We start from the raw sequence: 20,900 nt of genomic DNA, 5'->3' as shown, positions 1-20,900 counted from the left end.
TGGTTGGTCAACCTTAGCTAAAATCACAAATTTGATAGTTGGTATCCTTCAGATAATTCAGACAAACTTTGGTTTCAATGCATTTTGAAGTTTACGAGGATAATTTTTTTGAGAAAAAGGAGACAAACAATGGAGGCAAAGTGATGGTAAAAGCTCACATGCATATGAGCTAAAAATCATATCTTTTTGAATTTTTGAATTTAAGTTCTCATGAAATTTAGAACACTTTGCATTATAAACACTTCTAAAAACCAACATTCCTAGTAAATCTAGATGTATGTATTTTTCATGCCTTTAAATATTTTTACTTTACATAAGTATTTGAGTTACTTAAAGATTACTTATTAGCTGTGATACAATGTCAAGTCAAGTTTACAAATAATGATTTATTTACAAATCAAAATTAACAACAAATAACATGCACTATATAGTCATCACTAATATACATAAAAAATATTTTTCCTAAAATATTGCATGTATTTTAAAAAAAGTTGTTTAAATATAACATAACAAACAGATGGAAAAAACATTTTTGTTTAATAAGTTAACAAATTCAGACACCTGCTATAACTTTGCTTTGATATTTTCAGTAATTTCATCATCCATGACAAATAAAGTAAATCAGCTGTCAATTTAGATAAATTGATGAGACAAGGGGGATAGGAGTATTAACAATTATAAATAAAGCAAATAAAAGGTCAAGTATGGGCAGAGTTGATATTTTCTTGTGAAATTAAGGTTCTTTAAGAATTCACAGGACGGACAGTAGACATAATTTTCTAATGCTACACAGGAAAACAGAAGTTGTGCATCTACTCTAAAATTAAAAGCTTTGTGTCCATAATGTGTAATTAGCCCACAAACACAAGAAAACAAAAGATGTGTATCTACTCTAAAATCAAAAGCTTTGTGTCCATAATGTGTAACAAACCCAGATTAAATATTTTTACAGTAAAATGTCGTGATAAATGTGTAATATTTACTAATATGTTGCAATGAATATCAATGGAACATAAACAATATTCCTGTTTCACTATGACACAATATTTTACATCTTCATAACAAATATTCATGTATATATATATATATATAAGACATGAAATTTATATTAAAACTAATAGACATGTTTTAAAAATAATGAAATGTATGCTTTTTATTACAATACACGAAATGAAGATTGAAAATTAACAGGCAAATTTTGAATATATGTATCACATTGTCTGACCTGAAAAGTTTTGAGGTAATTCTTATCTTTAAGTAGACTTTGGTATCTACTTTTTATTTTGCACACAAAGAGACCATTTTCCAAAAGATCTTTTATGAGTGCAAAACGAAGTTTTATTCATTAAAAATATAAATTATCCAGGATTGATTATATGCTACTAAAAAAAACGCACAATTCGTTTAGGATGAGCTTAAATTACAAATACTGGATACTTTATAAGTCTTACAGAATATTTTGGAGCAATAATAAAAAGTACTTTTAAATCACTGAAAATTTTAAAATAGTTGCAAGTTAATATCCTGATACTTAATACCGTTTATGAATTTTAAAGAAATAGCCTACAAAAAATTTCTTTTATTTATTTACTGTATTTAAATGGCACATAGAATATTTACTGTAATTAAATGGCACATAGAACATAAATTGTAAGCTACTTATTTATGAATATTGATAAACCAAAACAAGTTACACTAATATGCAACTTGTGGACAAACAATGAAAAATGTACAAAATGTGCTGATTAATTAACTCTTTCAAGGCGAACAATGCGTTGAGGCATCCCCGTAGCCAGGCCGAACAATGTGTTGAGGCATCCCCGTAGCCAGGCCGAACAATGCTTTTAGGCATTGACAATCACGTGATAATAATATTTTTTTGTCTTTCAACTCATTTCCCCCCGTAAAGCTACGTTTAACCAATAAATATATAGGTTTTCAGGAAGCTTGTATATCACAGTTAAAGAATACGTATTCTGACTGAATTTGATACCTTATATATACTTCAATACAATGAAAGATCGGTAGCGTCAACAAACAAAATAAGCCGCCGCCATTTTGTACAAAACATGTGACCTTTTTAGTCGAGAAAAGGTTAATTGGAAGGAAAGTTAAATTTAATTTCATGAATATTTTGATAAACATTATAATAAAAATTACGAAAAACGATTTTTACAATTGCACGGAGATTAAAATCAAGTAATAATCCGACTTCCGTCGGCGCGGTAATTGGATTTTTCCCACGAGTGCAAAAGGTCGCACTCCTTTTATGGAAGTTCTAAATAAAACAATCCAATCACTTTCCTCTCTCACTTGCCGATGTCAAGGACGCAAAATTATAGTAAATATTAGTAAAATGTCGTTTCATGGTCTGTATCGTGTCTGTAACATTCTCAGACACAAAAATGTCCGATAGTTCAGAGGACGAGTTTGAGGGATTTTCGGTGGGAGAAGTAGAACTTCTTGGTCAACGGTATGAAATGCATTGACCTCAAAATGACATCGGTGATGATTTCATGATCACTCCTGAAAGAGAAGGGGTCAGCGAACTTTCAGACGAAAATAATGACAGCTGGCAGATGTAAATAATGCCCCTGATGCCCCCCAACAATGACTGATGGCACCAAGAATTTTATATATTGAAATTTGAAAGAGGTCTTTCCCCATTTATTCCAACCAAGAAGTATTATACTGGTCCACAAAACATATGAAGCCCAAAGAAGGATATTTTTTCCAAATGTTTCTATCTGACAACCAAATAATTGATAGGGGGTCTCATTGGGGGGTTCCGATCCCGGATCCCGCTTACTGTTTTGTCAGATTCCCGTATCCCGCTTACACTATGTACGTAAGCAATTCTCATTTTTTTGTCATTTCCCGGGTCCCGCAAGACCTCATTTCCCGTTTTCACGCCACAATAATTTGACTTTCACGTGTCACGCTTACAAAATATCGGCAATCCCGCGTCACGCTTAGACCCCAATGAGACCCACTTGATAGTTATAATTAGATAAGATAAGACATTTTTATTCCAAAGATAGGATATTTTGATTCCAGAGATAAGATATTTTTATTCTGATTAAAGGGCCCATGAAGAGCACATAAAACCGGTAATGTTTTTATAAATCATATATAAATGTGAATATAATCATCTCAATTCTAAGATGTTAAACCCGACCAGATCAGAGCCACACACATATATTAAAGTAAAAAAAGCCATAACAATTATATTTTTATATTAACAGGCAATTATTCTCATATTCAATATATATGTACATTGACGGAAAAAATAAAATATATTTGTATGAGCTTTAGAATTTAGGACAAAAATGTTATATTTTCTGACAATGTACATATATATATATATATATATTGTTTTTATCCTGAAATTTAATCCCAACACTTGAAGGTTTTATCATGTTTATAGTTATTAAAAATATAAGTCATGGTCTCTAATTTTTCAAAGAAATGGAAGAATTATGCAGATAATAAGGTATCTACACTTCAATGATACACACCAGCGAGGTGAGCAAAGATGGGAGGCTTATTATGATGTATCTTACAAACTCAGATAAATTAAAGACCCCCTTAACAGACAAAAATGAGAGACCAACATGTCCCCAAACGATAGGTGACGATTCATGATACCTTACAAAGGGAGGGATGCATTCAAGCAATTCATGCCTCCTAAAACAAAGAAATGGGCCATCAAACTTTTGGTATTGGCAGCGTCTGACACAGTGTGTGTCATATTGTGAAATCTACCACGTCAAGACAGATCAAACACATGTAGGTTAACTCTGTTTGCCAGCAGACTTTGGGAAACAAGATATGGTGTCACATATGCTGGGCTAGGGTAGCTATTAAAGGTACACAGGAAAAAAGGTTTCAAAATATGGTTGTGTTGAATGTAGAAAACCCCTTTGCCTACCCCATTGCTTCACTGTCTCCCACTCAGTCAATAATAACACTTCTCAAATTAACAGTTACTTTGTTACAATTTTTAAGTTGAAAGGATATTATATACATAATTTGTTGAAAAGGTTTTCACAGATCAGTTGTTGAAAGGATATTCATAATTTATATTTGTTGTTACAGTTGACATTTTCATTTAATAATTTTTGTCATTATTTTTTAATAAGGAACAATAAATTATCTTCATCATTGAACAATACAAAACCAAAGACAGTGGAAATTCTAGCATCCCATGGACACTTATAAAGATAATTTTTAAAATAAATCATAGACTTTTTCAAAGTAATTAAGTTCATGATTGTCTTTCAAGATTTAATTATGTCTCACTTAATTTATCAAGACAGTTAAATGTACATTGATTAGTGTGTCAGGTCATCTTACATTTAATTAATATGTCCATGCAGTCAGTGGTTTGATAAAAAAAAACAGAAAAAAATATATTTGCACTTTAAAAAAAAAAGCACATATTACTTTCAAAAGTATTGATTTTACCAGAAAAAAATATCATTTGATATCTCCATTAAAATATTAAAAAATCCACAAAAGATCCCAATAGTCAATTTATATCTATATCCATGCAAAAATACTAAGAAAACATCGGACTAAGAAAGACAACTCCAACTTATCCAGGGACACAACTTCCTATCTGGTGATTGCATTGTACAGGTAAAAAAATGGCCGCCGCGGAATTTGACATACCATTTTCATTCGTGTTTATTCTGACTAATAAGCTAGAATTTTAACTCTGGAGTTATTTTTTCCATAAAACTTTGATAAAGGAACACTCGAAATTGTTAATTACCATTTGTATGGTTAATTTAGAAGATGGGAGGCAAAAATATGAACCGGTCACAAAAAAAAAATGGATTTCGCAAATCAAACGTCATTTTTTTCCCACAAAAGGTTGAAAAATATCAAAAGTAGGTATTGTCATGTAAATATATTTATATTGCAACACTCCTTTCATACTTAGGTGTAACAATATCAAGTTTGAAACCGATTTGATGAGAAACAACAAAGATACACACGTTTTTTCTAAAACGTCATTTTTTTCCCATTCACACGTCAAATTAATTCAGGCCAAGCAAACTGCGCGCGGAAATTTGATCAGGTCACACAACGTCGCGGAAAAAAACAAGTCAGTGAGATCAGTATTCAATTTTCATAATGATAATGTCAACACATGTAGGATAATAAAAATCATATTCATATATCTATATACATATAAAAATTGCTGCAGGTTTGCCAGTTTAAGAAAGATATCTAAATGAAATAGGACTGATACCTCTAGGAAAATTTAACTATCTCTGTAGTTTCATGCTCACCAGTAGTACAGGAGATCTGTGGTTTAATCCTAGGCTAAGTAAAACCAGGCTTAAACATTTACATTTGATAGTTTCTCTGCTAAGAATGTAGCATTTAGAAGAAAGAGCATAGACTGATCCACTTGAACATACATTCTTATGGAATGTTAACTTCATGCTCTTAGTATTTAGCAGTAAATAAATGAATAATAATGTCAAAGAAAGATTAGGTTTTTAAACTTGCATTATTTTTTTTCTTTTAAAAGAAGCTTTCATCTGATTTTTAAATTTGATACTGTAAACTAAATTCCTATACTATCTTTTAACATGTTTGACTAATGTTTTATGTTGAAACATGTAAACAATGCAATGCTCTGGTTTTTCTAACCCTTGTCTGTTGTCATATCTTTTTCACTTTTATCTTTCATATTAACCAAACAAGATTAATTTCTAATTATCCATAGAGTAAAAGTTTCAACAACATTCAAATATTCACTAACTAAGTGTAAAGAAATATTCTTATGATAGAATAATGTTACCTGAATAAAATTCTGATATACCTTTAGTACAAAACCTATCAAAAAAAACTACAATATCATATTCGTTCCTAATTCCATACACATCACTGTACAAAACAAAAATATCAATAACAAAGTATCAATGTACAAAAAAACTTTAACTTTTTACTGTTAACTTTTTCAATAATAGTTATTTTAAGGTCAATCCTAATGTTGTGTCGTTGTTCTCCTCTTATATTTAATGTGTTTCCCTCAGTTTTAGTTTGTTACCACGATTTTGTTTTTTGTCCATGGATTTATGAGTTTTGAACAGCGGTATACTACTGTTGCCTTTCTTTATCTAATACTATAATATAATATCTTTGCAAAGATAAGGGATTCAATTTGGTATGAATCTAGCTAAAAAATTACTTATTCACAAAATGATAAAACAAATTATTGTGATCTTATAACAAAAAAAATCTATTCTCCCTTTTTTGCATTAATCAAATTCACAATCACAGGCTACCAAATACAGAAATATATGTGGATATAAATTCAATACATTTTACATGCTGATCTTAATAAAGTGTTTAATATTCCTATCAACAAAACAAATTTTACAAATCTATATACATAACTAAAATGTAATATAGGCAAGGTTTTATAATTTACACAAAATAAAGATATGATAAACCAGTTTGAAAGCTGTTTAAAACCACTGTTTAATTTTGAAAATATTTTAACAATATGAATATCATAACAAACTTTAAATACATATAAACTATAAAAAGCTCATTATGTTTATATACATTTGTACTTTGAATGATTAACAAAATAACAGAGGCTTTAGGCAGCCAAACCACTCATCTAGTTAATCTTTAATTCAAATGTTCAACCAAAGATAGCCAAATTTCTGACAAATTCAACTTTGGCTCAAATGGTTTTCATTGAAATATAAAGTGTTAAAATATTTTATAAATCAAAGATTGCATTTGGCCTTCATATTTCCAATCAATCAGAATGAATGAGACAATAGAAAACAGATGTTCCATGTGTAATTCCTTCCCAGTTTGGTTAAAACTAGCTCTGTGGTTTTAGGTGAGATTATGACACTGTGGAACCAACAGCCAGTCAGATGAACAATGAATGCAAATGATGACAATTACTTGCATATACCAGCAGGTGAGCCATATTACATTACTGTTATATTCATGATTCATACAAAATAGAAATAAAGTTGATAATTTTTTAACAATAACAAGAAGTGTTAGTTATCAGGATTTTCAAGGTCTTGTGTGTCCAAAATCAGAGGATTTTGGGGGTAAAATTCTGTTAAAACAGACATTAATTGTCCAAAATTACGAAGTTGTTCAGGATCTGTTACCATTTGCTGTAATGTGTGTATCATATTGGCATTGTTCTCTTCTGTAATCATTAAATCTGTTGACTGGTTGATGGTTTCCAAGGAGTCAGATGGTATGTCTACTTCAGGTATTCCAAAATTTTCATCTTGATTATGTTCTGCAAAAGTCATCAAATTTGAAAAGTCTACCACCTGTTCAGCAGTAAGCTCTTTCTGAACAGAGTTCAAATCAATTTGATTGGTTTCCCTGACAGGAATGTACTGGGGAGGTTGAGTACCCTGTGCATGTTTAGATAGAAGCTTTTGTTTGAGACCTTCTACCGATGCTTTGTTCTTCAGCAAATTAATCAAAGTCGGATGTTGGTCGGGGAGACTTTGAGATCTGTTATAAACAAGACCTTGGACAGGTACATTGTAACAAACGTTTCCATTCACTTGTGTACCGTAAGTACAGTTACCATTTAATACTTGTTCAAAACCAGGCTGAATTCCATTCACTCCAATTTCATCCAAGACTGTCACTGGGATACTAGCTTCCTGTTCTGGAGATAAAACCTGGGACTCATCAATAGAACTCTGTGGACTTGCTGCAGCTATTCCACTTGACAATGAGCCTTGAGGACTCAATACTGGGTAACCATTAGAGTAACCCATTCCATTCATAACAGCGCTTTCAGGTGACATTATGTTGTATGTAGATGCTGGACTGGGTTCCTGTGACATAGGCGTAGACTCATTACTATTTCTCTCTCCTCCTCCATATAAGGTTGAGGAAGGACTGGGCTGTTCATATTTGTCAAGTTCATAAGAAGCTACCATATCATTTATCTGTTGATCACTATAAGCATATGTAGGTGTTGTTGTTTCCTGTTTGGACTTCTTAGTCACGGGTATGTCACTAGGAGGTTCCTCTTTTACAGTGTTATCATCAATTGACAAACCACTGAAAAAGATTTTTAATTTAATAAACATTTTGTCTATTTAAAGAATTTTTTTAGAAATGTAAATACCAATTACCAAATCCAATTAACTATGATTTTAAATTGATACGGTTTTTCAACAACCTTGACTACACATGAGGATCTTGCCCTGTTTGTTTGAAATTGATATTGTCATGGTACAGCCTTTTTATTACAGTAGAACTTAGTCTATATAAAAATTTGTCTAGGGCTGTTCCACAAACATAAAAATAAACTGTTGACACAGAGATATGTCCCACCTGTCTGCATAAAATTCACCTATCTATTTAAAACCTACAAATAGGCATAAAATTAAAAGCATGTTTGCCTTTTGCACTTTCGCAGTTTCATAAAAAAAACATGTTGAAATTTTGTAAAATTTCTATTGTATGTTTATAATTAAGATATATAGAATTCAAACATTATATTTCTTTCATTCAAAAGCATACCTATGAAAATTAATTGGCAAATAAGAGAGGGTGGGGAGACAAAAAATCTCAATGCATGAGACGACAAATAGCTAGTGTACAACTAATAAGCCTACACACACAATTTTCCTTCAAATGGTCCTTCGTATTTCCAAATATATTTTTATAAAACAAGATCTTTCTGATATGTTTTACTGTAGTTACTTACTTCAATCTCACATATAATCTTTCCTCAAAATCAAGGTAATCTGGAGTAGTCATTTTACTACCTAAAAATCAAAACTGTATTATTCTATTTTATTAAAGCTTTCAATACAATACAGGAACTTTTACATATATTGTCATGCATATTTGTAGCGATTGCCATCCCTATTAAGTAGGAAGTAATTAAGCTTTTACTATTACGTTACATAAAACACAATCTCAGACAATAATTAAAAGGGTACTATTCATAAAGAAATGTTGGTTTTTATGGTCCCGCAACGAAGTTGTCAGTGCCATATAGTTTTACCCTTGTCTGTAATTCTGTAATTCCGTCATTCTGTCATTCCCCAACAAACCATTATACACAGTTTTTTTCTAAACGCCTTCAGATATTGGGCTGAATTTTGGTATGTGAATTAACCATGATGAGTTACAGATCAAGTTTAAGTTTCATTCCACTCCTCTAATTTTTGCTGAAATTATGGGCTTTGGACTTTGATAAATTGTTGAAAATCACAGCTATATGGAACTTTTTTTGTAAATGCTTTCAGATATTGGGTGGATTTTTGGTATGTGAGTTACTCATGATGAGTTACAGATCGAGTTTAAGTTTCATTCCGCTCAGCTAATTTTTGCTTTAATTTCGGGCTTTTGACTTTGATAAATATTTGAAAATCACAGTTATACGGACCATTTTTGTAAATGCTTTCAGATATTGGGCTGATTTTTGGTATGTGAGCTAACCATGATGAGTTTCAGATCAAATTTAAGTTTCGTTCCGCTCCTCTAATTTTTGCCAAAATTAAGGGTTTACAACTTTTAAAATTGTTGAAAATCACAGTTATATGGATATTTTTCTATATGCCTCCAGATTTTGAGCTGATTTTTGATATGTGAGACTACCATCATGTTTGTGTCCACATGTGTTATTGAAATTGCAGATTTTCCAACTTTTTGAGATGGGGCCATTTGTGTCGCTTTGACACATCTAGTTTCTTCTTTCATTTTTATTTTTCCTTTAAAGCAGTCACAAAGGCAGTTGATACATTTCTGATGACATTTTTATTGTGCAGTCATTTGTTTTGTCTCCAATTTTTTCTACGTTTAAATCAGTTGATCAGATACATTTTTCAATAAATAATGTTTTTCAAATTGGTGCCAAAGTAAAATAAATTCAAGGTTCTCAAATCATAATATTGCAGGCTGATTATTTTTTTATCTATCTTTTACTGTGCACTGTAACTTAACTATGCCAATCTTTTGCTATCCACCAATTATTGTGAATAATCGGGACAGTGTGTAACATAAGAACAAACTAAAGAAATCTGTTGAAAAGGGCTGAACTCAGCAGATTGATACAAAACAGAAATACATCTAAAAAAACATAGAGTTGACCTGATGACACCAGAAAGGTTGTCATTTATGCATGCTTCATGACGTCATTTACAAGATAGAGGGAATTACCTGTATCCCTGCACTTTAAACATTCATCAAGTGTTTTCATGATTGTCTTTATGCAGGATAGACTAGAAATATTATTTGTTTGGTAGGTACTGAATCACAGTTCCCTAATGACGGTAGTTTGTCAATTAAAATAATTTAATTTGATGAATAATTCGTGCAATACGGCATTATATATTTTCAACAGATAGCTCAACATGTGAAGGATGTGAAGATGCTCCTTAATACAAAAATGATGTTCACTAATACCAAAGTTTTTGGAGGAGATGCAACGAACTGGAAAGTAGTCTATTGTTAAGAGAGGGACATAAATGGGGGATATCTGCACAGAAGAACGCGAAATAAAATTGCAATTTCAAGATGAACGAACAATTAAAAATGTCTTGCACGTTGATCTTTTAACCAATTTTATGAAACACTGTGAATAACGAACCTCTTTCACCCCTGCACACGAAATAAAAATGGCAAAACATGTTGCACGAAAATAACTCTTTACCACCCTCTTAAGACACTTACTGGCTTGATAAAAAGCGGCAAAAGCTTCGTCTCTACTAATTTCTCCAGGGTAGATAAATTGTAAAGACACTTCTTCATTGTTCTCCTTTAGATGTACAGATTTCACCAACTGTGCTAAATTTTTCTTCTTAAAGGAGTCAGCTTTGAATGGTTTTGCATGTCCAACTTTTATTTCTCCTGAAAGAAACCCAAAAAAACACTGACTGTCACAACTTTGTTTTATTTGAAAATATTTAGACTTTCAATGAATATTACATACTGTACACAAGTTTCCAGCATTCTTTTTTCTTTTTTCTAGAACATTTTTAATAAAATTGAATACAAAATATCATTAACAGGAATATGTGTCCACTAGCATTTCAATATTTTGTGAACTACAATATCTGGGTGACTTAATTTGATACATGTATATTTCTAAATAGTTCTGTAAAACTGTAAAAGTGATCCTACTCAAATTCAAACACAATCTGAAATTTGTAGTTACAAATCATGTATTACTTATTTTTAACATTTGGTTGAAAAAAACTTAAGATAAGGATAGGAACCAGGTTTTGGAAGTAAGTAAGGATAGACATACAGATGGACAAGGGTAACACATCATGACCCTCCGCTGCTATGGGGCATAAATTTTAACAGCACTGCAACCTTAAATCATAACTTTGACTTACCTTTTTCAGTTTTATAAACAAAAGAGGCAGAAACTGCACCACACATATTTTGACCTTGACCATCTGTAATGACTTTGTCTGAGAATCTCAGAAGAAAAGTGTAGTTCTTGAAAGGCTTTAAAAATTTTAACTTCGTTTCACAATCTTCTTTGGCAGAAAATCCATCAATTAATCTATCAAAAAATATTCAAACTACAATACAATGTTTGTTTTTTTTAACTTTATGCCCATGTATACCAATCAAATGTTCAACTAAACATGCTCAAAGCCCTTTTCTAGATTATAAGAAAACTGAAAAGATCTAAGAATCAATAAAATTTTTCTAATGTAATACCAACAAGAAGAATGAAATTTTTACAAAAAGTTATGACAAAGAGTTATTGTGAAGTACATTATTTTTTAACAGATACAATGCAAGAAAGACATTTCTAGGCCTTTTATAGATGACTATGCAGTATGGGTTTTGCTCAGTGTTGAAGGCTGTAAGGTAACATCTAGTTGTTAATTTCTGTGTCATTTGGTCTCTTGTGAAGAGTTGTTTCATTGGCAATCATACCACATCTTCTTACAGCAAGTACAGCAACATACCCTTCTGTCCAATAATCCTGTAGATGGAATTTGGTCAGATTATACACAGAGAGAACCCACATCCAGAAAGTTGCTGATTTATTCTTAGCGTCCTTGGATTCCTTAACATCCATCATTTTATCCAAACAGAACTTTCTAAACTGTATCTCTGTTTTACCTGTTATATTGGATTTTGGTAATCCTGAAATTAAAGACGTAATTTTATGCATATTTTCACTACTTAAGTCATAAAAGAAGCATATGAACTTAAGTTTCTCTTTCGTGACAGTAAAATACACTGTATTATGAATGATGATATGTTTTTTTATTTTTTCAAAACTTACCGTAAATGTTGTTGATAAAAGAAAGCATCAAAGTATCATCTATTAAAACCAAAAATACTTTTCAAATATTTACAAAATGGTATTGCTCAAGTAATTCAATTTCTGAATAACTGATGAATATTAAGCAAACTAGCAAAAGCATCTTTTTTTGTTTCAATAATAACAATATCATTCAAATCTGAACTGAATAGTCTTGGTTTCTCTAATGAAGCATAAAACTACTAGGCCAACCTTAAAAATATGTTTGCTTGCAGTTTTCCGACTGTACCTTCAGACTGAAGGGTCGGTAGGTAGGAAAAATATTTTATTTTATCAGCCAAAATACAGTTTAAACAAGCAGTTACACTAAACCAAGTTTCTTGTGAAGAAAAAAAAAACCATTTTAAAACAACAAACACTGGACATGCTGAAAACCAACATCAAATGAACAGGCATTTTCAGATAAAAAACTTTTTAACCAAAACTGAAACTTTAACATAGTGTCATTATCCAATTTATGACATAAAATATGATATAATTATTCAATACTGGAACACTTATAAACAAGGAATGTCATTATGACTAGAACTGTTTTAAAGAAATATATTCAGACATGTATGCTTCTTGACTAGAATGTTTTCATGAGTAGAGTATTTTCATCAGAAAAATGTAGATATTAAAGATTTATAAGACAATGTATTAAAGAGTGTATTTTTAATAAAAAAAAAATAACCATTGAATCTTCCTCAATTGAAAAAAAGGCAACTTGAAAAAAAAGTATTAAGACATTCGACTGTTTTCATATTTCTAACAATATTTAATTATATGTGATAAGGTTATATTGTTGCCAGGCTTTAATGAAAACCAAAGAAATCTAAAGTTTGGGGTGAAATCCATAGCACCCCATTAAAAGTAAATGGTCTGTGCTGAAATGTTTTTAATGCATAAAAAAAATTGGCAGATTAGCTCTTAAGGACATGTTTTAATTGAATTCACACAGGCCACACAGTTTGGGTATATTTAATATTGTAAGAAAGAGAATAATTGCAATGAGTGGGGCAGCCCCTTATCCTAAAGGAGCATACTCATTGCAATCGAAGATATATTTAATATAGAGAGAGCATATTTATTTTTCAAGCTAACCATTCATTTTCTCTACATCTTTGTGTAGTTAGGGTTGCTTCTTATTGATTTGGCATGATCTATATCCATTAACATTTCAAATGAGCCCTTCCTCCGTACAGGCGTGTTTACAGATATCCATGAAGATTTAAGTCATGGAGGAGTGGTTTCATCTTTGTCGTCTTCACAACGATTTGTAGAAAATATGCCATACTTCAAGCTGCTGTCGAATTATTTAACCACTGAAATTGGTTCCATAAAGTCAGGCTCCACAGATTCTGTACCCGATTTGTTTGAGACAGAATGGTTATCGTGTCAGTTATGAATATCCGCTGCATCATCGTCAATGATATCATCACACATCATTACATGTGCCTGAATCTGTATAAACAGTTTACTAATAAACTTTTTTGTTTGTTATTTGTCTTAAAATTGACACGAGACGACAGCGTAAAGTACTCCTATGTGACTTCATGGATACCTGTAAACAATTTCCATGTGCTTTATCATTAAATGGTCACATGAACGCTTGACGGGAAGCTAAGAAAAACCTAACTTGAAATGCGTAATTGTCTTTATATCATTTCCGGAAAGGACCCAAAGTTCCGGATCGCGTCAATAGAAGTATTAAAAAAAATTTCTTCAAATTAAAAGCAATAAAATTTTCACACTCGGGAGGATTTTCAAGGGTCGGTCGGTAAACTGCAAACAAACAATATTTTAATTTAAGCCCTACAAGTAGTGAAGGAAAATTTTCAACAAAATCTTGAAAGATATTCAATTTGTGACAATAACCATAAATGCATGAAAATAAGTATGAAAATATGAACATAAAAATACCAACCTGAAAGCCTTGATGCTAGATGCATAAGTTCATCTTGTCTTAAATCTCTTCCATCTAAAGTTTTGAATTTGCTGTTCAGCATAGCTGACACAGTAGACCAAGGCAAGACAGACGGACTGGTCAGAGGAAAATCCATCTGCAATTTATGATATAAGATACTTTTTTATCTTGACAGCTTTTAATAAAATGATATATTCAAATGCAACATTGATTTTTAACATTTCTTATATGGTAACCTTTTAAATTATTGCATTTGAATGATATCAGAACAGAAACAAATATTACAGCAATTTTCATTTATAAAGGGGCATAACTCTAGAATGTTAACATTGACACCACCAAAATTCAAACTTTATCTGTGTTTCGTGGTAATGAGCATTGCGTATAAGTTTTCATAACATTTGGTTGAGGCAAACTAAAGTTAGACAAGGGAAGAGAAAAGTTCAGCATTTTTTTCCATTTGTAAAAAGGGGGGGATAAATATTGATGAATGTTTGAAGTATATCATCATTCAAGCGTTTTGAAATTTTCTATAAATTTAAAATGTATCTACTTTTAATTTACATACCAGATCTTCAACACTAAAACACTGCCACAACAAAGAACCATGGGCATTTGATCCTTGGCTGGCTCCAGTTGTTATGATTATTGGTAATGATATGGTCTGAAGAAAAGAAAACATATCAGATAAAAATAAATGGAGAATGTGTATGAATCTCCTGCTTGGATGAAATTCTGTAAAGGGACAAAACTCAAGAAAGTAAAAGAGATGCAAGTTCACACTGGATCCGAGTTTTATGGCATGTGTTATGTATAAGCTTCATAAAATTTAGTTGAAGCATAAGCAAAAGAATGGAAACGACAAGTCAGCTTTTATTTATTTGTAAAGGGGCATAACTCATGGGCAGTTAAAATTGGTTTACATTGGAAACTAAAGTTTGGATGTGCTTATGGACAGACAAAGGGTAACACTTAATGCCCTCTTCCATGATGACATGGGCATAAATTCAATTTGTAGATTATGGTACTAAATAACTGAGACAATTCTTTTAAAGATAGTTTGATTCATAGATAGTATTGTAAGGCCTGAAATATCAATGCAAATGTATTGTTTATTATGGTTGTGCTTGTACTTCAGTTTATTCTTTTAAACTGGTATCATTGAAATTAGTGCATTATGTATATTATTTCTTTTTATTGCATATTCATTTTCAACCCTTTGTCATTACATGCATTATGATTAAGTGTTTGAAAATTGTATATTTCGTAAAAATTTCTCTTTTCATTTTCTTACATGCGTTAATTGATTATTTTGTTATTCTTTCTTTGTTATATTTTAATGTATTTCATGAAGGTCTCAGTGAAGATTAGTTTTAAAGCTAACTAAATAACCCTTATCATTATCATCATTATTGTTTATTAAGATTTAAACGTGAGAGGATTGTGATCTAAAAAAAAAAAAACTCTTTAATCCAGCCATATGTTAATGTCTGTTACAAATCAAGAACCTCATGATTGAGTAGTTATCTTTAGTTAATTTTCAAACGTTTTTTATCATTCAGGGCACTTTTTGCTGATTGGTGATCTTTGATAACCTCTGTTTAATTTATTTCACAATATTTGTAGAATCAGGATGATTTGATGCTTAATAATAAGATGTTCTCATTTTGCAAAAGTTTTTCATATCAGGCTACTTTTACTCAATCATATAAAAAGAGACCTAGGAAAAAAGCAATTAACAGAATATCAATGGACTTTCAAACTTAAGAATGTTTTCTGCTACATCTCATTTCAGCTGAGAAACACCCTCTCCTTTGAAACATTATTTATAATTCTTAAATCTTTTTACTTGTGGCAAGTTTAAATATAAAAAGACAGTATTTCTATTAAATCTTCTCTTTAACTGAAGCTGACTTTTTATAGAATTGTAAAACAACTAAATTAAACCACCTAATTTATGATAAATTTGACACACACAATATACAAATAAAACTTTTTTAAAATGATTTCAAGTGATGGAATGGCCATTCAAAAGTAAACAGATGCCTATGATCAAATTATGGCAAAACAAAAATTTCATATTATTGAGATTTCAACTTACCCTAAATACAATTTTTTTACCCGCAACAATCTGTTCCGTTACAAAAACAATTCTGTATTTCTCTTCACAGACATGTTTATCCTGATCCCTCTTGAAGTCAGTCAACTCCAAGTTCCTGAATGTAGCATATCCCTGCTGTCCAAATGGCATTGTTCTAGAATTTCCCTTGTTAAGCAATGGGAAACTCTTCTCTGGTAATTCTTCCCAAGCATTTCGTTGATGAATATCATTCAAAGAATCTTCATGACAGAAGTGAGCTGTAACTTTCTGACGTCCAACCAAACTTTCTGTAGCTATTAATCTATAAGAGGAAATTCAGCAATTAATAGCTACTGTTCAGTAGTTACTTTAAACAATCATTGCCAATTTTGATCAAAAATGTTTGACCTAGCCTAAATAACTCTGGACTTTTTATCAAGGTCATAAAGTTCAATCTGTCTTTAATAAGTTAGACCCTACCTGATCAAGTCCATTTTCTGTTCATTGGTATAACAAAGAAACAAATGTTCCTATTAAGAAAAACACACAAGTACAATCCAATCAACCATTATAAGCTTATTACCATACTAACATTTCAAAATATCCACTGCTTGACACAGCAGGAATATTTTTTTTAAATTTTTCCCTGTGCTCTGGGGTAAAAAAAAGTTCATATTGTGACTATGAGCTAATATCTAACATTATTGCTATTTTACGAATTTTCCTTTGATCTTAATGTCAGACTGAAAATTTCAGCACAGTAGAGTGATATGAAAAATTATCGCTAGAAACTAATAGGCGCACATGCCCATTGTCAATGAAATAAACAAAGTTGTCATAGGTAAAATAGCAGCTCAAGCGTGAAAATCAATCTAATTGTCTAAATATTTCAATTATCAATCTGCAGAAAACCTAAAAATTTGTAAAAATAAATCAGTTTATAATACCTGACAGTAGCAGTAAATTTTGGGCACTTGAAAGTTTTTCCTGGCTTAGTTTCTTCATCATCTGCAGCATCCTTTGTCCTCTTTTTTGACCCAAGTTCTACCTTTATGAGGTGACGGGTTTGTTCAGTAACCAGAAATGTGCTACAAAAAAGCAGTGGAAATGATTGTCTCCTTTTTTCTATAGGACAACCAAAAGAAGAGAAGGATGTACAATTTCTTAATCCTATATTTCTGTGTTTTGACAGATGATAATAGGTGTGTGATGTATTTTAATTGATGAACACTATTTTCATTCATGCCATTAGATTTCTTGTATTGTTTTACATTTGTCATATTACAATGCTTTTATAGCTTGCTATCAGGTATAAGATTGTCTGATTGTTTAAGCTGTCAAGTTACCTCAGGTAATTACTAACCTTTTACATCATTTTGTCACTAGGGGTTAATAGGCAAAAAGGAAAATTAAAAGATACCTGCTTCTTCCACACTGGAAAGGAGGGAAAGGACCTTTAACGGGACTCCGGGGTTAGGTGTTTTTAAGCTCGAGATTTCGGGATTGACCCTTTAGGGATCTGGGAATTCTTTTTCCGAATGTCGGGATGTCAGGATTTAAATTTATTTAATTTGGGACCTTATGATTTCGTGTTTTTAAGCACAGGATTTCGGGATCAGGACCCCTCCTATCCCCCCTCATTGGACAGGTATACTTTATAAGTTCTGGAAAGTGTTTTTTTGTTCTTGAAGAATAATACTAGTGTTCTAATATATAGTGATACCTTTGACAGATTTCTTCAAACAGTTTGCACAGGTTATTGATGATGTCTTGTAGGTCAACATCTATCTCCATATCCCATTTACAATTAGAAAGTACAAGTAAATCTGCCTGGATAAATTCAAGAGTATTGTACAGCAGCTTTCCATACTTCTTACACCTACAATTATCAGCAATGCATATGTCTTAAAGTTATTTGAATACAGTAATTAAGATTACGACACAGCTGTAAGTTGTGAAAAAACATATCAGTCAAGTAAAAAGCAGGGCTTGTTCAATCATTCAAAAGTTTCATTGTATGAAAACAGTTTAAAAGATGCTCAAAGTCTCTTTACCCATGCAAGATAATGAAAGGTAATTAACTTAAAATACTGTAAATTCAGAAATTATTGCAAGATTTTAATTAATGCCAATAATGCGACTCGGTGAGTATTGCAATATTAAGAACTCCCATTTTGATAACTAAACCATAGATCTGTATGTAAATTTTTCTTATATCGCAATATTAAATTCACACCATTATTTCTGAATTTACAACTGTATAAAAATTATTAAAATGATAAAGGGAGATAAACCCAAAACAAATAAATCAAAGAAACACCTAGGCAATTTTTCCCCATAAATAAACTATTGAAAAGAGGAACCAATTTAAAACAAAACAAGAGGCTGTCACAATGACAGCAAACCGGATTTATTAACAAAAGTGAAAATCATCAATATCAAATTTGACCTCCATTTTGTCATCAGTATCAACATATTAAAATTTGAAAAGCTTAGGTTGAATGGTTCATGAGTAAATGCAACAACATAAATGGAAATGCCATTTTTCGATCTTTCAAGAACCATAACTCCTGAATGGTAAGAGTCAAAATCGACATTATTAAACTTGACCTCCATTTTGTCATCAGTAACAACATATCAAAATTTGAGAAGCTTTGGTTGAACAGTTCATGTGTAAATGCACGGACACGACTGGAAACACCATTTTTCAATCTTTCAAGAACCATAACTCCTGAACAGTAAAAGTCTAAATCGTCATTATTAAACTTGACCTTCATTTTGTTGTCAGTAACAACATATTAAAATTTTAAAAGCTTTGGTTGAACGGCTCATGAGTAAATGACAACAAATCCGGTTAAAAATCATCATAATTAATTAAAAGTTGTGTCTAGTAGCTGACTCTGCAATGCATTTTGTTTTATAAATAATTACATAGCATATATGTTTCATTATATACGTTATTTTGATTGGCTAACAGCAATCTCAGGTCCTTCTGAAATTGACATTCATTACACAATAAAATTTATCATTCATGATGACACAAGGTTCCACAATAAAGTTCACAGGTAGATCAAATCAAATCTTGATAGAAATCATGTTTTCATGATCCTAGCTTAAAAATGTAATTATAAATATTGAATACTTCTTTTTGTAATTTCATAGGGTTGTAAAAGTGTTAACTGCGCTTCATACAAAATGTATTTCGGTCAACACTATTACACCACAATGAATTTTCAAAAAGAATGATTCAATTCTTAAATGAAAAGATCAGATTGCTTGTTTTTTTTCACTGATTGTACTTACCTATCTTCCATTTCTTTGAGTGGGTAGTCAGTCTCAACTAGTGCTACATATTTGGACTTTGATTGTTTCTTCCATTTAGTAATCACTTCTAAAAATGTTTTCTTTAATTCTGTTCCTCTGGTAAGAAAATCTCTTAAAGCATCTTTGATTGCCTTGAAAAAAAAATCATAACTCTTATCAATGGTTTCACACATTTATACAGATTAAACTTTTGATGTAAATGAATACCAAAACCAATACAGTAAATAATGAAATATTTTATGTTACACAAATATGGGCTGTTTTTGGCAATAAAAGGCACATGTATCAAGTACTAGCATCATTAATTCATGTAAAATTTCTGAAGTCTTCATAACTTTAGCATTTGTACTATTTATTATTATTTATTATTATTATTACTGTTGGCTGCAGTGCTAATCAGTACAAACACAAACTGTTTCGCAAGTACAAAATGTATATGAAGTTTGTTTCTTATTCTAGAAATAGAAGTATTATGAACTTTTTAATTATTTCTAAATCATCTTTAAAATGTGCTATTCGCATATCCATATATAATATTCATACATTTATTAAAAAAACAATCAAGTAATTTTGTGATGAATGATGATACCAAATTTCAGGGTATAATTATGACTTGTAAAAGCATAAAAATATAGTATATATACCAATACACATAATTAACAGTGCCTGGTGTTACACATAGTTAATATGGCTTCTACTAACGAAAGCTCCATTTGGAGTTAATGTGTTTAGAGACTTCTTATGTCAGTACACCTTTCCTATATTGCCTATAATTATGACTTGTAGTTCATCAAAAAATTGGGATCAAAATTTCATACATGGTCATTATGTATAAGAATTTACACTAGTATTCAGATAACAGCATAAGTACTAGCAATGAAACTAAAAATGAATCACACTAAAGCATGGTCACATTAAGTTTGATACCAAATTTCAAGAATCTCTGGTCTGTAGATTCAGAGAAAATTTCAATCCAAACTTTAGAGGATGGACAGACAGAAGGACACAAGAATAACAGAATGGAAGACATAAACCAGTACCCATGTTCTTAGAGGTGGTATAATAAGTATAAATTACAATATTAGAACTTACATGTTTAGCCCTGTCCGTTTCCCGTTCAATCTCAACTAATCTTCTCTGTATCCCAAGCATATCATTATTTAACTTGTCCAAAATATTACCAGAATTGACGCCATTCTTTCGTCTTGATGATTCTGGCATGTTCTGTGCTTCTGTTAAATAAAAAAAACTTACATATTTTA

At 31.1% G+C, this 20,900-nt stretch overlaps 2 protein-coding genes across 2 annotated transcripts in view; both read right to left on the bottom strand.

The window, feature by feature from the left end:
- Nucleotides 1-20,900, bottom strand: part of LOC139512619 (nose resistant to fluoxetine protein 6-like) — a 499,632-nt gene that overhangs the window by 409,767 nt on the left and 68,965 nt on the right. The gene's annotated exons all lie outside the window — the stretch shown is intronic.
- Nucleotides 372-20,900, bottom strand: part of LOC139512618 (signal transducer and activator of transcription 1-like) — a 29,404-nt gene continuing 8,875 nt past the window's right edge. Inside the window, exons 7-19 of the mRNA XM_071300362.1 lie at nt 20,731-20,870; nt 19,618-19,769; nt 18,038-18,193; nt 17,262-17,402; nt 16,336-16,636; nt 14,803-14,898; nt 14,235-14,370; nt 11,967-12,147; nt 11,379-11,551; nt 10,711-10,887; nt 8,738-8,798; nt 5,112-8,085; nt 372-1,755 (exon numbers count right to left, since the gene is read on the bottom strand). Of these exons, the coding sequence (XP_071156463.1) occupies nt 7,047-8,085; nt 8,738-8,798; nt 10,711-10,887; nt 11,379-11,551; nt 11,967-12,147; nt 14,235-14,370; nt 14,803-14,898; nt 16,336-16,636; nt 17,262-17,402; nt 18,038-18,193; nt 19,618-19,769; nt 20,731-20,870 (2,753 nt within the window). The 3' untranslated portion in view covers nt 372-1,755; nt 5,112-7,046. The remainder of the gene's footprint in view (nt 1,756-5,111; nt 8,086-8,737; nt 8,799-10,710; nt 10,888-11,378; nt 11,552-11,966; nt 12,148-14,234; nt 14,371-14,802; nt 14,899-16,335; nt 16,637-17,261; nt 17,403-18,037; nt 18,194-19,617; nt 19,770-20,730; nt 20,871-20,900) is intronic.

The sequence above is a fragment of the Mytilus edulis genome, chromosome 2 (genome assembly GCF_963676685.1).
Source record: "Mytilus edulis chromosome 2, xbMytEdul2.2, whole genome shotgun sequence".
Classification (NCBI taxonomy): Eukaryota; Metazoa; Mollusca; class Bivalvia; order Mytilida; family Mytilidae; genus Mytilus; species Mytilus edulis.
Note: the sequence above shows the minus strand (reverse complement) of the source record. Positions and strands in the feature narration are given on the sequence as shown.